We start from the raw sequence: 16,696 nt of genomic DNA, 5'->3' as shown, positions 1-16,696 counted from the left end.
GGGGGGGGGGGGTGGAAGTATGAACCTTGAAAAGAAATAGGCATTTGGATTTTTTAATCAAATTATGAAAACATTAATGACAATCGATGCTTACCTTCTTCAATGGTGATTTCAATGAAAATGGGAATGCGCAGCAGAGTTAATGATCCCTCAGTGGCATCTCGAGGCTTAACGACATAATTTATGTTGTTGGATAATGATCAGAGAAAATTACGCAACTCCGGCTGTAATCGGGGGGTAATTGAGTTCGTAGAAGCCGAAGAAAAGCGAGGAAACCCCGGGATCACGATGGGGAGAAGAAGTTGAGGGGAAAGAAAGGGGGGGGGGGGAGGGGGAGGTAAAAAGACCATTTCATTGCAATTTTCATTTGAAGAAAGTAATGGAAAAATACCGTGATTCAAAGGCACGGGTGTTCCAAAAGGATTTTTATAATGAGTCCAAAAGTACTTCAAGTTTTTTTTTATTCTACTCTTGTCGAGCGTTCTTTACTCTTGCTAACCCTTCTCCCTTCGTTCTTTATTCAATAGATGTGAACGCTATTCAGAGATAAAAGTTGGGAGCGAGTCAAATTATTTAGCATTCAATGGCCTTTTTTCGCGTGGGACGGCCCTTTAATTCGTTTGAAACAGATCTGCGGGGGAATTTTTTTTGGGAATTGACGGTCTTGTTTTTTGAAATTGTGGTGACATGACGATTTTTCATTCACTAGGTTTTTCTCAGGTTGTTTTTTATTCGAATTTTGATTGGGGAACTCATGTGTCATTTTTATTTTACAGAAAATTGATTTTTTTTAGGAAAATTTATAGAATGATTGAGTAGTAATCAATTTTTCATTCTGAAAATCAACTGTGCGGAATTAATTTTATCTAAAAAAATTGAGTTTCCGATTTTTTTAACATTTTTAATTGAAAAATTTCAATTTAAAAATCGTTCTTAGAAAATAAAACAGATATTCTCAATGCTGTTTCGAAATTTTGAACCGTTAGAAAACATTAAAAAAACTGGATAAAATTGAAAGAGCCAACGTTTTCCGAAAATTCATAAAACAATTGGAAAATTTAAATCTTCAAAAATGACGACTTTTTTCTACGAATAATTTTTTTAGAGCTTTTTCCATCACAAAAAATGAGTTTCCAATTATAAAAATTTTCATCATTCATTCATAACAACAAAACACTAAGAAAGTGATTCTCGAATATATTTTTCATGCAGTTCAATTGACAACTCAATCATTGCAAAAAAAATGGAAAAAATTCTTGGCAAAAAAATTTTTCATTGGAAATAGAATGGCCGGCGGTAGATGAGAATTTCGAGGAGACCCCCAAGGTGTCTCGGCGCATGTGCCCCTTAAACCCCGCATTTTTGAAAATTATCGAGTGGAATCAGCGAAAAACGATTCACCGAAAAGACACACCGTGTGATCTGCGAGAAACAACTCCCCGAGGGACCGGTTTTCTCCTTCACCAAGTACACACACTGGTTGTATGAGAAGACCGGTTCCCATGGGCTTCACACGACGTAGAGGGAGACCAAGACAACTGGGTTTCTTATACCTGGCAAACGTTAAACCGGTACCCCGTCCAGACAGGTACCCGATCGTACCTGCTGAACGTGCGTCACGTTTTCTCACAAATACAGACTCAGTGTTATTTCGTCTTACACACCACGTATCCCACCACCTCATCCTCCCTTTTTGTCAATTTTTTGCTGCCTGGAATCCGCCACGAGCTGGAGAGACTTGTTATACACGATATGTGAACGTACGGATGAGAATAAAAAGCCTTTGTTTTTCACCGAGGGGCGGATTAATTGGTTAATGCGATCGGCTGGGGCGTTATCAGATCGTTGATGAGACTGTTGGATACGGCATAAGAGGATTAACTTGCAGATTTAAATCCGAAGACAGCTGAATTCATTTCTAAATTGGGATTATCGTCGCAACGTGAAACGAGACAATTTCATTTACGTCGAACCGTTCTGCCCCCGTTTTGAAAAGGAGGAAATTTTTTTTTCCCATTATCTATTTATAAGGCAAAACTGACTTAAAAAAGAGATTTCTCATTTTTTTTCTGTTATTTAACTGACAAATTTATAATTGATAAAGAATAATTCTTGGGAAAATAAAATAGATATTATCGAATGTTTGGAAGTCTAAATCAGTTTCTAAATTTTGAACTGGAAAAGAAAACATTTAAAAATTCTGTGTAAAATTAAAATTCCAATGTTTCAGGAAAGTCCTTAATGTAATTAGAATTTATTATTTTAATTACATTAGGAATTTTTTTTTCTATCACTAAAAATGAATTTTTAATATTATGAAAAACGTGAGGAGAAGGATGAGGATAAAAACCCTTTCTTTTTCACCGAGGGGCGGATTAAAAAATAATTCTTGGCAAAATAAAACTACTGATGATTAGTCAATGAGGAAGTGAAATTTTCGTGAAACTACAAAATAAAAATTTCCAAGTCAAGATTTTTCCACCTGGTAGTAATGCCCCTCCAAATGTCTAAACCCCATGTCGATCCCCAGGAATGTCGTGTATTCAATTTAAATCAAATGTGATTGGCATTCCGCGTGAAAAAAAAAAATGGAGCAAAAGGGAAATAAATTGACCCGCATAACGTGAGATGACTCGAGGGAATTGAAGCTCGGTGAAAAATTCGTTGCGGGGGCGTGCAACGACCGAACATTGTTACGACGAAAGACGATATACCCGTCCCCTCAATCTCGCCTTCTTACTTTATATACCGTCTGACATACAAGCCAAGAGTCCTGACGCAGAGGCGTTCGCTCTACAAGCGCCGTGATTAGACACGCCACAGTCCCAAGAACCGGTTTTGTTATAGCAGCTTCCTCCATCTCACTTCTTCCCCTCGGGGCATATATCAACGTACACCAATACAAACACCACGAAAAACTTGTATTACATCGGAGTCTGCAGAGGCAGTAGACATAGGTCGAGGCACAGAGACTCTCTTGCCAAGTCGTACAAGTTAAACTGAGAGGCAGTACACATGGGATATATAACTATAAACCGGGAAGGGCAAACCGTTCTCGCCTGAGGTCGAGGCGACTTTCACCTTGCGTAATTCCGCTTTACCTATTTCACCATTTGTATTCTATGGGTTTTTTTTTTCGTCGCTGACGGACATTTTTCAGGGAGACAACTGGTGAAGGGATTTTTCGGGGTAATGATATGTGATTGAGGAAGTGGGGGAAGTGTATAAAGAAGGTTTGGGAATTTAAGTTGACGGGACAGGTGCCGGGAAGTGGCTTTTTTAATTGATGGACAATTGATGGACTTTGCACACTGTTGAAAATTTTTTGAAAATTAATTAATAGTTGCACTTTAATTCTCAATTTTGCGAATTTAAATTCAATTTGAGATCCAATCGCTCATGGAATCTCTCACTCAGGCACTCATAGTTCAATGACATTTAGAATTTTCAAATTATTTCATAATTTTCTTTTTCGAATTTCTAATCGAATTTTTAAAAATTCGATTTAGGGGAGAATAAATCAGTAAATTGCAAACTTTCACTCGAAAGTTTAGTGGAATGCCAAATTATTTGCAAATTAAGGAATATGTTTACCTGTATTTCAACATTTCTATTAATTTTCATGGAATAATTGAACTGAAGTTCACATTTTCAATTGATCTTTCCATAAAATCGTGAATTTTTAATGTCGAAATTCTTTGAAATTTCCGTGGATTTGAGTTGATACAAATTTTTAAGAAATGCATCGAAAATTTCAGCCAAAATGTTTAACAGTGTAAGAGCACGAAAATCCCCTGAGACAAAAATTCGTTGAGAATTGCCTCTTAATTTTCTTTATCACCAATGTATCAAAAATCGCAATATTTTAAAGAAATTTCCGCTGAGAATTGTTCTCGCAGGATCTTGTTCGTAAATGACTTAATGCTTTCATTATTCAAACCTCGAAGTTCCTAAATTGAAATTATTAAACATGACAATTTAGTTCATAAATAATTAATAAACAATCAATTTGCACCCCCAACACAATTTCCGCAAAATCCTCCCAACTTCGTCACCTTCAAAAATTTCCCCAGAAATGAATTTCCTGAAAAAAAAAACATTTTCAGAATCAAAAAAAATGCTATCAGCTCATTTCATCCTTCATTCATAAAACGAGAATGTTAAAAATGCAAAATATCGTTTGAATGCCCAGTTAAACCACAGAAACATCAACACCCCTCCCCTCCCCCTACACTCCAGGATAAGCGAGATGACTACAGAAGGCATTTTTAATATTTCCCCCCTCATCGGAAATAAGAAGAATGAGTTTATGAACCAGACGGTAAACAAAATCAATTAAAAACTTTTGTGGGGAAATCGAGTCAAAAGTTTTTCGTCCGGCGAAAAACTTTTTAAAGCACCACCAAGTATGTACACAGTACCTGGCCACCGGCATGAGAGAGAAAGAGAGGGAGAGAGAATGAGAAAAGACCACGGTTTTATATACAGTACATGCTGATATGTAACGGCATGTAGAAAGGATACATAGTGACTCTGGAGCGCGTATACCGTAGCCAATCCACTCGAGGCAGTTTTCAGGGAGTCAGCTCGTCGTCCGTGTCGAACTCGTTAACGGCAATGTGCCGGGCTCCTTCTATCTAGTTAGTTTATACATACCATCATTCTGTCTCTCACGTACAACTATCATCCACTCTTCTTATCCCCTCCGCCTCCTCCCCTCCCACTCGAACCACCTAGACCTCAACCGTCAGTTTAAGTATCCAGAGTCACCCTCAACTTATCTCATTCCGAGTTCATACAAATGCTTCATGGAAACTTGTTTCCTTCCAGTTGGCACCCTTTCCGGATGGGTTTCTCGGTTGATCAGGGTTATTTGAAAGTATTTTGCTCAATTTATTTTGATGAATTTACTGGGCATTTGTTTTGAAAAATTTGGTACTCTTGATTTTTTTAGAATTCATTTATCTTGACAATGTTCAGTTATGAATATCTCTTGATGTGATGGTGCAATTTGGATGAATCAGGACTCATTTTCAAGTTTGAAAAAATATTTTGAAACTTGAAAATTAATTGACGAGGAAAGATTGAAAATTATTGACGATTAAAGAACATTCCAATCGATGTTTTCATAGAATTTTACAAGAAAAAATTATTTGTGTGGAACGAAACTGATTGAAGTTTGAAGTTAGATTTTCTATGAGCGGATTAGTGTATCACCTATCGTTGAATTACATGGAGAAGTTTGTAGCATTTATTTTGCCGAATTTACTGTGGATTCGCTTTGATAAATTAAATACTGGTGATTTTTTAGAATTAATTGATCTTAAGAATTTTCAAATGAGAATATCTCTTGTTGTGATGGTTCAATTTGGATGAATCAGGACTCATTTTAAAGCTTGCAAAGATATTTTGAAAATGAAAGAAAAATCAAAAATTTTCACTCTATCGTTCTTGAGTGATTCACGATCAAAGAACATTCAAATTGAAATTTTCATCGAATTTTACGAGCAAAAATTATTGGCGTGGAGCAAAACTCATGGAAATTCGAGATGAAATTTTCTGTCAGTGGAGTTACACTATTTTCTCGCAATATCATTTTTGCTATTGAAAACAGGGCCTCAAGGAAGAGAATCGTGGGAAACCACTAATACATCCTTGCAAATGTCTTTTTTTACACTCTCACGCAGTGATTGATGATGCCGATATCCTCACCTTCAGTCTCTCAGCGCTCCTCTCCCCTCCCCAACGTCTTTGCGTAACGTCGTGCAGGAAGGTGAATGCAACCATGCGAGTTCCAATTTCGCAATTCCGCATGTATCTTCTCTCCTTTCCTCGGGGTTTCATATTATTTTTTATTCTCTTCCTCGATGAATAGTCGATGTGCTGTTGCAAGTATAATGCAGTGTTGGAAGATAATTTCACAAGACGATAAAAATTCCACAAATTATTTGAATTTTCAATAACAAAAAATATTTATCATCTGAATTTTTGATTGATTGATAATTTAAGGTTATATTCACCTGAATTTTCATGAATTCCAGTCATTTTCGTGGAATGATTGCGCCGAAATTTACGATTTCCATTTATTTTTTCATCGAATTGTGAATTTTTAGTGTCTAAATTCATCAAAAATTCAGTAGAATTTTAGCAGAATTGTCATCACTCGATAAAAATTTCAAATTTCACTGAAATTTCAAATTCCACTAATTGATTTTAAATTGATCGAACAATTGACCTGAAATTGACTGAAATTTACCATTTTAATTGGTTTCTCCATCAAATCACAAATTCTGAATGACGAAATTCCTCGAAAATCCAAGGAGTTGTGACTTGATAAAATTTTCCACTCAGTGCTTCCCCCCAAGTTCCAGCTAAAAATCTTCAAAATTATGCCGGAAATCCTCACAATAAAGAACAGAAATCCCCCAAACAGTGAGAAAACTGCCCATTAATTTTCACTAATCGCTTCCTCCAACAGTCATACACACCGCATTCTAGTAATACAGTTTGATACATGTACATGACATTAAAACTATGTGAGTGAGGGCTTTATCGGTCGTAAACACGCGAGTAATTATCGCAAACTGCTATCTCGACTAGCAGCTAACTGCGTCACATCCGGTCACTGACCATTCAATCGTCACGATTCACCCCGCTGAATTGGTCGCGTGTAATGAATTATTCCGACGTTGTGTACATGCCGTTGAGTAAATGGATGGTAATATCAGTATCGGAAATATCTCTACTATTATGGTATTGTAAAAATACATTAAGTGTAATCAGGATGAAATTATGGATATTAGGACAAACGGTTGAAAATTCATGGGCTGAGTTCAATGAATTCTTTATGAAGTTGTTTCTACAATTACATTTTCTATTCATTACCCGATAAATTCTCTTGCTCAAGTTAAATTTTTTTCTTTAATTAAACACGCGAAATTAATTCGTTTCTCCGTGGCTGCAGTTAACGTTTAAAAATTAGTTTTTAAGAGCCCGAATAAACAAACAGTTGTTCGGTTTAAAAAGTATCTGCTCATTTTTAAGAACTCGTTTAATTTTAACAACAATTAGAAGTGATAAACGAAGTGATAAACCGTTTCAAGTCAATTTTCAACAAATATCTCGGAATCTAAGGGAGACAGCAAAATTGTTGTTACAACCTTTTTCGTAGAGCCAATTGAGAGCTACAACAAAGGTAATTACGAAAATTTCGCTATCTCCCTTAGATTCGGAAATATTCCTCAAAAACTCAACTGGGAGATGTCTACTTAAACCGTTTCACCACTTCCCTACTGAATTCCACTTCTATTCATTTTCTAATGAATTATCTACATCCAGTTTAATTTTCTTTCTTTAAGTAAAGACACTTGAAGTTATTTTTCCTGCTGTATAAACAGAAAATTGGGATGAAAACTATTGAAATTTCCCCACTCCTTTGCCCATTATCCTCTGAAAATGCGGAAATATGACGACTCACGGCAGGAAGTGGAATCAAACGACTCGAGTATACTTGACGACTTCCCCTCCCACGAAACCCCTCTCGGAATCGATCGTGACTCACCGGGGGTCATTTCACAACCACGCAGACTCTGAGAATTCCCCCCCCCCCCCTACATTCTCTGGTTCATTCAATTTAAAGGGACGGAAAACTTTGACGGAAAAAAACATCTTAAAGTGTGATAGTTTTAGAATTCTGTTACTCCTGACCCGGTGGTACAAGGCTCTCTGAAAAAACAAAAACAACGGGGGTAAAAAAGGAGAACGAGTGTATATGCGAGAAAAAGCGAGAGAGGGGAGGGCGCAAGAACCCGTGGAACCGGTTATATCCTCCACTGGACTCGACTCGTTTCATTAAAACTTTAACTTCTACCGTCGTCATCGGCCTCCACTGTAGTACGAGCACAATCCTCTCTCGCCCACTTGTCAATCCATCGCAAGGTGTTTAAAACTATCCGATTGAAGTCTGTCGATGCATTCAATCCGACAATAAAGAGAATTAATTATATCCAAGCGATTTGGCTAGTTTCTCTCGGGTTAAATGCTCTTCTACTTTTGTTTTAAAAATCTGAAACCAGATTAGGAATTGTACTTTGGAGGAAGATTAATGAAATGATTAAACAATTGTAATTTTTTTTTAATTGCGAGCATTTTTTGTAAGTAAATTATAAACAATCCGTTTTCCACGATAAAAATCATTTCAGAAAAGGCTTTTATGTGTAAAAAATTAGGTTTCAGAAAATTTAAACAATTTCAATGGTTTATCAACAATGAGAGGATATTTGTGATTTTTTTCGAAATTTCCTCACGCAATTCAATTGATAAATTTGATGATTGAAAATGGTTGGATACCCGGATATCCTTGAGTGGAATATTGAAAAAGAAAGAAATTTTATGGACAATTCAGTAATTTTCAGAACATTAAAGTTCGGTTAGGGTGAAGAAATAATAAAATTTAATATTTCAGTGAAAATTGAATGGAATTATACATTTTTGAGCAGAAAAAATAATGGAATTCTCGAATTTACGTGAAATTTCAACAAAACACGAGTAATTCTTTGACAAAATGTATTGGAAATTTCAACTACAATTTTTAAAAGTGTATATTCACCTCAATTTTTCTGATTTCTATTAATTTTCATTGAAAAATTGAACTGAACTTCAAAGTTTCTATCCATTTTTCCATCAAATTGCGAAATTTTAACGACGAAATTCATTGCAAACTCAATAAAACTGTCACTTGATATTATTTTTTCAATTGAAACGACTGATGCAGCTTTTATGATTTTTCATCCATTTTTTGCACTTTGAATTCTCAAACTCATTCCAAAAATTGAACAATTTTCTTCAAATCTTCAACAGTTTGAAAACTCTCAAAAACAATTGCTTGAATTTCAAGTTTTCGTTGTCACATCGATCTGAAAATTACAATTCCCTTGAATATCCAAGAAATTAACAAATTTCCCATTGTCAACATCTGTACAAAACTCATGTAAAATAGTCGCTGTTAAAAATATCACAGCAGATGAAACAACAGAATTATCAGCAAACAACGACATTAAAAGTCGATACAATCGAGAAAAAAACCTCCGGACAAGACCCTAACCCTCGCCAACAGGAAGAGTAACATGAGATTTCGAGTTAAACTTTTTTCCACAGTTCGGTCCCTTCCCATCTCTCCACCAATTCCCGCGAGGGTTCCCTCAATCGATCGAGCGGCCGTTAAAGGCGATAGCTCACAATCTCTCGAGGAGGAAAGACCAAGTGCCTTGTTCCGCATGTTGAAAAAAAAAAAGGCAATCCGATGGAATCGAGTGCAAGGGGAAGCGAAGGAACAATAAGAGAGAGTTGAAAGATTGATAGATTCTTTGGCAAATATCCAAGCGAGAGAATACCCCGGGCTCAGGATAAATAATTTATCGCAATTGTGCAGAAAGCTCCTGCTTGCAGCCACCTGGATCCATTAGATTTTATCGCTCTCGTGTTTTTCCAGATACAACACGAAAAACGATGAGGAAAATCAACCCCTGTTTTACCCCATTTTAATATTCTCAAGTTTTTCTCGGCTTTATTCACAAATCATTCATAAATAATCAACTTTTTGAAATATTCAGAATTCGTTTCGATTTATATTTCTGGAAATTTTTATTACACACTGGAATTTCAAGGAATTTCCTTACTTAAAAATTAATATAATTATTGTAAACAATAAGAACATTAACAGAAATTCGAAAAATTCAGCGTTATTTAAATTACATTTCCCGCAGAATTATTATTGTTAAAAATATTCATTGATTATAAATAAATAATTGAAATTGTTTAAACTTTCGGAAACCTCATTTTTTAGGGATAAAATCGATTTATGGTAAAATTCTGAATACGAATAAATTTGTTACGATTCCAAACTAATGATTTTTATGGTGGGAAATTGATTGTTTATAAATGATTCGTAGAAAATGTAATTTTCTACAATTGCAATTTCTTGCAAAAGTAAACTTTCTAATTTTTTTTTACATTTTCAAAATGTTTTCTAACGTTTCAATATCGAGATTGAAACTCACACCTGCAAAGTTTAAATAATAAAATCATTGTAAAATATCCGGAAACTTGGGGTCAAATGGGGCTCGAATGAAGGATCTGATGTTCGAGTGCAAATGTAGAAAACCATTTTCACTGGGGAAAAAATAGCCAAAGTACTTGAATATCCTCAAATTATCATTTAAATCTGAAATTTCATGATTTTTCTCCTGAACCAAATTCCAATTTTATCCCAACAGAGCAGAAAATTATCGTTTCCCGAAGTCCGGACAATTTCCATTACACATTTATTTAAGAAAAACGAAATGTTCTAGCAAGTTCTATTTCCTCCTTGACTTCTTTTAAATTACTCAAATAAAAAATAAAAATCTTGAACAAACGTCCCTCATTCTCCGAAACTCATCGATTCCACTCAGCGAAAGTATTTCTAGAATTGCCGGGTTTGATCAGACGGATGAAACAAAAAAAAAAGCTGTGCACTCAAGAGGCTGTACACTGTTGGCCAACGTCTGAAGGCCCGAGGGCACAGCTGCGAGTCGCTATTGTATTTTTATGACGCTCTGAACTCTCCCGCCAGGGCCCTCAAGGTCTCCAAGACTGCTCGACATCTTTTTACCTGCTTTCCCCCATTTTACTCCCTTCGGGGAATGTCCAAATTAAAAAAAAGCGTATTTATGACATTACCGGACAAAGACTGCAGAACCACATTCTTGGCATAAAGTATCCGAATGCATTTGGATACTTGTAAAAGTGAAACATTGTAGACTGCCCCGTGCTGAGGGTGACATAAGAGATGTGGAACAGTGAAAGGGAGCTACCCCATTGCAGATTCTTTTCCCACCCTCGTAAAAACGTCTGCAAAAAGGGAGCCTGGAACGGGTTAATGCCAGCTCAATAAATATCGAACGCTTCTATTGTACACGAGCGAAAGGGTACGAAGCATCCCCCCCTCCAGAATTTAAATATCCGCTTCAGTTCAAAAGAACCCGTCTAAAATCTCCAAATATTTTCTTCATGATCATGAGAAAAAAAAAAGTATTTCTAAATTTTTTTAACCCGCAAATTATTTTTCACTTCCCAAATTTTAATTTTTTTATATTTCATATATAAATTCTAAACTCTACAAAATTCATGAAAAATTTTCGGTTTCCCAAGTAATTCGAGAAAAATCTTTGAAAATCTGCGGTTATCTGGAAAACTGTGAATTTTTGCGAAGAATTCAAGATTTTTTTTCAGTTTTCTAGGAAATCAAATCATAACCCTCTCCTCATTTTCAACAATTAGTAAGAAAAAAAGAATTCATCGAAGATTAAAACTTATTCATTGATGTTTCACTATTCATTCTCTTAATTCTCTTCAAGTCATCATCAATATTTATAACACATCTATGAGTATATGAAATTTAATAAATTCATTTTCACAACGAACAGATAAGCGCGCGCACAGTTCTAGTTTTCCAAAAATCTCCAAATATTTTCACCACAAACACTTCGTTTATCCGCCCATGTCTTCCCACTGCATTGCAAAAGCAAAAACAATCCGGAAACCCTGACTTATACCTCTGCAACAGCAAAAGCTTTTAGAGATGGAAAAATAGACGCAAAAAATATGAAATAGGGAATGACTCGAGGAGGAAGTGAGCAAGTAAGAAACCGGCTCCCTCAAGATAATAACAGTAAATCCTAAGCAATAAATCCACCAGTTATTTTCCTCCCTTTTTCCCCAGTTGCTGTCTTTTTTCGCTCGGCTGAATCTCCAACCACGCGCATCCTCCGGCTAAACTATACTTAAGATTGCTTACAAGTGAAAATATAATTTTATCTCCCCATTTTTATCTCCTCTGTTTCAGAAAAAGTCACATCCAGGAATAACAATCGTCGTGGACGAGTGAGTGAGGGAACAGTACGTGACAAGGTCGAGGAATTATCCAAAGAGGACAGAGAGAATAAGGGCCCAACGACTGGTAAACCTGGCAATCGTACCCCAAGACCGGTGCTCGAAGAGACTAACAACGCATCAGGTAGTGCTGGTAAATTGCGGAAACGTCCAACCGGTATAAAGAGTAACGAGAGCAATTCACGTAGATCAGTTCGAAGTAGAAGAACCCCAGTTAAGTTTGAAACAGATAGAACTGACGATGGGGATCATATCGGTGTGAAAGATAAAGAAGAGAGATTAGATACAAGAACATCAGAGGAGGAGGAGATTGATGAGGAAGGATTGGAGGAGGATATCGAGGAAAACGAGCATTATCAAGAGCCTACGGATCCCCTCGTCAAGCGTCTAAAGACAAGCACTCGAAAATTGAGGTCAGACAGTAAAGAATCAAACGAGAGTAAGCAAGTTGCAGGTGAACCATTGAACAAAGAAGAGAATGAAGATAAAATCGTTGACGTAAGACATTCGAGCGTTGAGGCAGAGGAGGACAGTGAATCACGTGAGCGTGATAGAGAGCCAGAGCCACCACCTGCTGAGACACCAGACACTGGTGGCAATTTGGTGATAGACGTTGAGCCAAAGGACGAGATACATTTGAATGGAGAAATTGGTGAATCAATAGGTGAAAGTACTTCACCAGATCAATCTGAAGATCCATCCGAGGCCGAGGGATCGAATAGCCAACAAGTGATTAAGGAGAAGTGCAAGGGAGTTGAGAAGAGCGAGGTAGAGTTGAACGAGTCTGGCAAGCAGGACGGCTCCGTGCTGGATAGACTTAGTCCCGTGAACGGTGTGCCGGGGCGTCACAGCCTGCTCCATGAAGAGCAGGAACGTAACCGGCACAACGAGAGTCCAGTGATACTAGCTGAACGATTGAACAAACCACCACCCTCGTCAAACGTCTCTGCTCATCACTATCCACAGCATCATCTACAGCAATATCATCCTGGTAGATACACAACAGGCAGCCCGGTGATTCATCATCATCGTGCTAGTCCACATAATCAGCATATCCTGACATCGGGCCTCATTGATGTGAGTGACAAAGGATCATCGCAATCGTTGAATTCATCGCGCATTGGCGATGATGCCGGCAGCCATCTCATGGAGGTGGAGGCCGGTGCTATTGGTGTACCTGGGGGGCCATGTGGTGTCATCGGGATTACACCAATTACCGGTAGAAGTGGTGCATATGGTGATAGTGGCTCGGACAGTGGGATAAGCTCACTGAGAAGTGCTGGATCTGGTGACGAGAGAAGTGGCAGTCGTAGTTCAGCATTGAGTGCTGAAGACACTGCTGTACCATTGACTGTTGTTAATTCAGCACTACCAGCGCGTATTTGGCACGTACACAGTGTACAACATACTTCATTGATGATGGCACATCCATCGAGTGGTACTGCTGGTGGTGGTGCTAGTAGTACTGGACAAACTGTAACAGCACCACCCAGTACAACACCATTGGGATATCAGAGTCCTGCTGGGCATCATCATCCGGCTGCTGCGGCTGAGATGCTGTGGAGGCCTCCCAGGTATCCGTCATTGTCGCACTCGTTGTTGGCACCCGGCCAACCGACTCCCGAAGAGTTGCTCGAGAGGGATCGACATGAGAGAATGCTACGGTGAGTCTATTTACTTTTACTTATTATGCATTGATAGACCCTCGGAGCTGCGTCAGAAGTTGTTGATCAATCTTGGATAATTCAGTTTACTCTAGTTTCGAGATCACAATAGCCGCGGGAAGGACAGGTTGCCGGCAAAAGTGCAATTTCAGGAACAGTTGACTGGGAATTTTAGATTTCAGGGGAAATTCAATGAATTATCAATTAGTTGAGAATTCAAGAAGTTTTCGTGGAGTTTTGAATTTGAAGTGACATTATAATGCGATAAAAGTGCCCGACAATGCATGTTTTTTCATGGTAAAGTAACATGACTTGGAATTGCACTCTCATCATAACTTTATTCAACTTCCTTCCCTCGTTAATTATACAAACGGAGTACTTCTCACAAGTTCACATAACTCGACTTCTAGTTTGAGAAAACTAAATACCTGAATCACCTAGTTGAAGAGTAGTGCAACACCATTGCACTTTCCTTTGTTCAATAAAAGGAGAGACTTATAAATAAGAAATTGTGTAAAAATGACTATCGCGTGACTGTCAGAGTCCCCTAGGCGCTTTCTTCGTGTCTCGCATGTGAATAAGTGCTATAAAATGGCCGCACATATGTGAATACATGACGTATATATATGTCCATTTGAGAATAGGGGAAACGTCTCGAGACTTGGTCATGTGTATTACTTTTTTTTTCCCCTCTTGTTCGTGTATTTGTGCAAGTACGTTCACATTTAACGTGTATGGACGTAGTTTGAAATGAGTGAATGGGTGTTGTTTCCGGGCGCCAGCTGCGTGTGGAGACTCGTTCCTCGTTTCCGTTTGATTATTGTCCACGATGGTATACCGACGAGACATGTCTTCAAACGATGACCTGGAATTATTTTGCTCTTCCATTGTTTCTCATTCGCAAACTCCCTTGTAATTCATGATTCATTCACTCGACGAAAAAAATATGAGGGAGGGGCACAACTCAAGGTCAACGCAACTCTAAATCGTGGGTGATGAGTGTTATTGAAGATTTTAGGTGTTTGAGAGAGATGAGGGGTTGTTTTCATTTAGTTTTGGGGATGAGAAAATGCGTGAAAAGTGTGAATTTCAGTTTGAAGTTTGAATTATATATTTCAGTTTAGAATTGTTAATTGCGTGGAACTCCGTTAAATGGATATTTCATTTAAACGAATTTGTCAAGAAAAATATGAACACTTGAAAATTTTGGACTGGAGTTTCAAGGTATTTCGTCATTGAAAATTCACAATTTTCATTTAAAAATCAATGAAAAATTAATTTCAGTTCATTTAAAAATTTAGGTAAATGAATTCTAAAAGTTTCATCAATTGAAAGTTCAGGGTAATTTGATGGTGAACATTCACAATTCGCTTAAGGAACGAAAAATTATCATCTTTTTACTGCTCGGAATCCCAATGAAATTTGAAATTTTTTCAGTCCCCTACTGCCCACATCGAATTCAACGTTTGTTTCCTAAAAATTCCTATCAAACAGACCAAGAAATCTCAATGTATTTCCAACAATGTAAATGGAAATTCCATGTAAACCCGTGGTTTGTAAAAATTCCAAGATTATTATCACTTTAGCTAGAGAAAAGCAGCTTTATCACTCGCGTCGTGTCCACAGAATGGAACTGGACCGGATAGCCACATGTAATACCACCAACTAATCGTATTCCAAACCGTTTCCTCTGGCTCACCGTTTTCCATTGAATGTGTGTGGGCGCTACTCCCAGGGAGGGAAATAATCACCACCTCGTTATGCATTTCACGTGCTCTCCAAGTAACTCGTGGTAGTGGCACATTGACGGGGAAGTGTCAACTGTGACCTCTGGCCTACACTAGGCCACACATTTCCACCGCGTTTAATTTTCACTGAAATTTCAGGAAATCTTTTCTTTGAAAAATAAAATATTCCATTGATTTTCTGATTGAATGATCTGAAAATCAGTAAAATACTTGATTTTTCAATTCAATTATTCCGTGGAAATTCGAAAAAACAGGTAAATTCAGGGAAAAATTGAAGATTCATGTCATTTTGTTTCTGAATATTCATGTTGCATTGAAAATTTAGTTACGTTGTGAAATTTCATAACCATTTTCCCCCTAAATCGGATTCAATGTCACATTCATGAAAATTACTACCTTTTTTTCCATGAAATCTCGAAAAATTGCTAACAGTTTTCTAACAAAATTGCTAACTGTTGGAAAATTACTCTTGAAATTTCAAGTAAAAAATCGTAAAATTTTTAATAACGAATAATTTACATGGAATTTCCATTGATCATGTTATTGATAAATCAGTCAATTTTCTGGAACATTCAATGAAATTGGATTTCTCAGGTTTATACGACAGTGAAAACTTCTGAAAATCGTGAAAATTCAGGCAAATTTTCTTCTGAATTTTTAATCTCTTGAAAATTTAATTGAACGTAATGCTTAATTTTCGCAATAGGTGTAAAAATCCAAATTGTCATTGAAAATTCAATGATCATTCATGAAAAACTTAATTTTATTAAATTTCCAAGATGAATCGAGAATGCCATGGACAATTTAGTCTAAAATTGAATTCAAGTTCCGCATATTGAAAATTCAAATGCATCTGTTACTTAAATTTCGAAAAATTGCTAACAGTGTACCTCCCCCGACGCATAAATCGCTCAAACTGGGTTATTCTCAGGGAATACTAGACATTGAATTATTTTCACACTCTGTTTGGAATTTAACCTCTGTCCTGATTTTTTTTTTTTCTCTCCAATCGACTTCCGCAATCGGGTTATCGTTATCGCGGTTGTCTAGAGTCCACTGTGTAAATATTGAACAACACGTGATGATAAGAGTTATTTTCTTCTTCGTTTCTTTCTGTTGATTTAACACATCGGTTTCGTCATTCGATTTTTTCAAATTACCACCAGCATTCTCCGGGTGCCAGGTGGTCGACAGGTGCCAACACATTTTTTTTCATTCTCTTGAATTAATTCCATAAACCGTCTTTCTCGATGCAAAAATTTCCCGTCGTGTTGAGGGGGGGAGAAAATATAGAATGGCGAGGAATACACCTGCGCCAGTACGTGATGGACTTTCGTTTAGTTTTTCTGGGGT

The 16,696-nt window shown here is 37.1% G+C and overlaps 1 protein-coding gene across 3 annotated transcripts in view; it reads left to right on the top strand.

Annotated features, from left to right (window-relative positions):
* LOC107038331 (probable JmjC domain-containing histone demethylation protein 2C) overlaps positions 1-16,696 on the top strand; it is a 151,144-nt gene that overhangs the window by 74,637 nt on the left and 59,811 nt on the right. For all 3 annotated transcript variants that reach the window (XM_015257373.1, XM_015257374.1, XM_015257372.1), the window contains exon 8: positions 11,885-13,595. In XM_015257373.1, coding sequence (XP_015112859.1) covers positions 11,885-13,595 — 1,711 coding nt within the window. The remainder of the gene's footprint in view (positions 1-11,884; positions 13,596-16,696) is intronic.

Source organism: Diachasma alloeum, unplaced genomic scaffold, assembly GCF_001412515.2.
Source record: "Diachasma alloeum isolate Michigan unplaced genomic scaffold, Dall2.0 Dall_scaffold_00280, whole genome shotgun sequence".
NCBI classification, from domain to species: domain Eukaryota; kingdom Metazoa; phylum Arthropoda; class Insecta; order Hymenoptera; family Braconidae; genus Diachasma; species Diachasma alloeum.
Note: the sequence above shows the minus strand (reverse complement) of the source record. Positions and strands in the feature narration are given on the sequence as shown.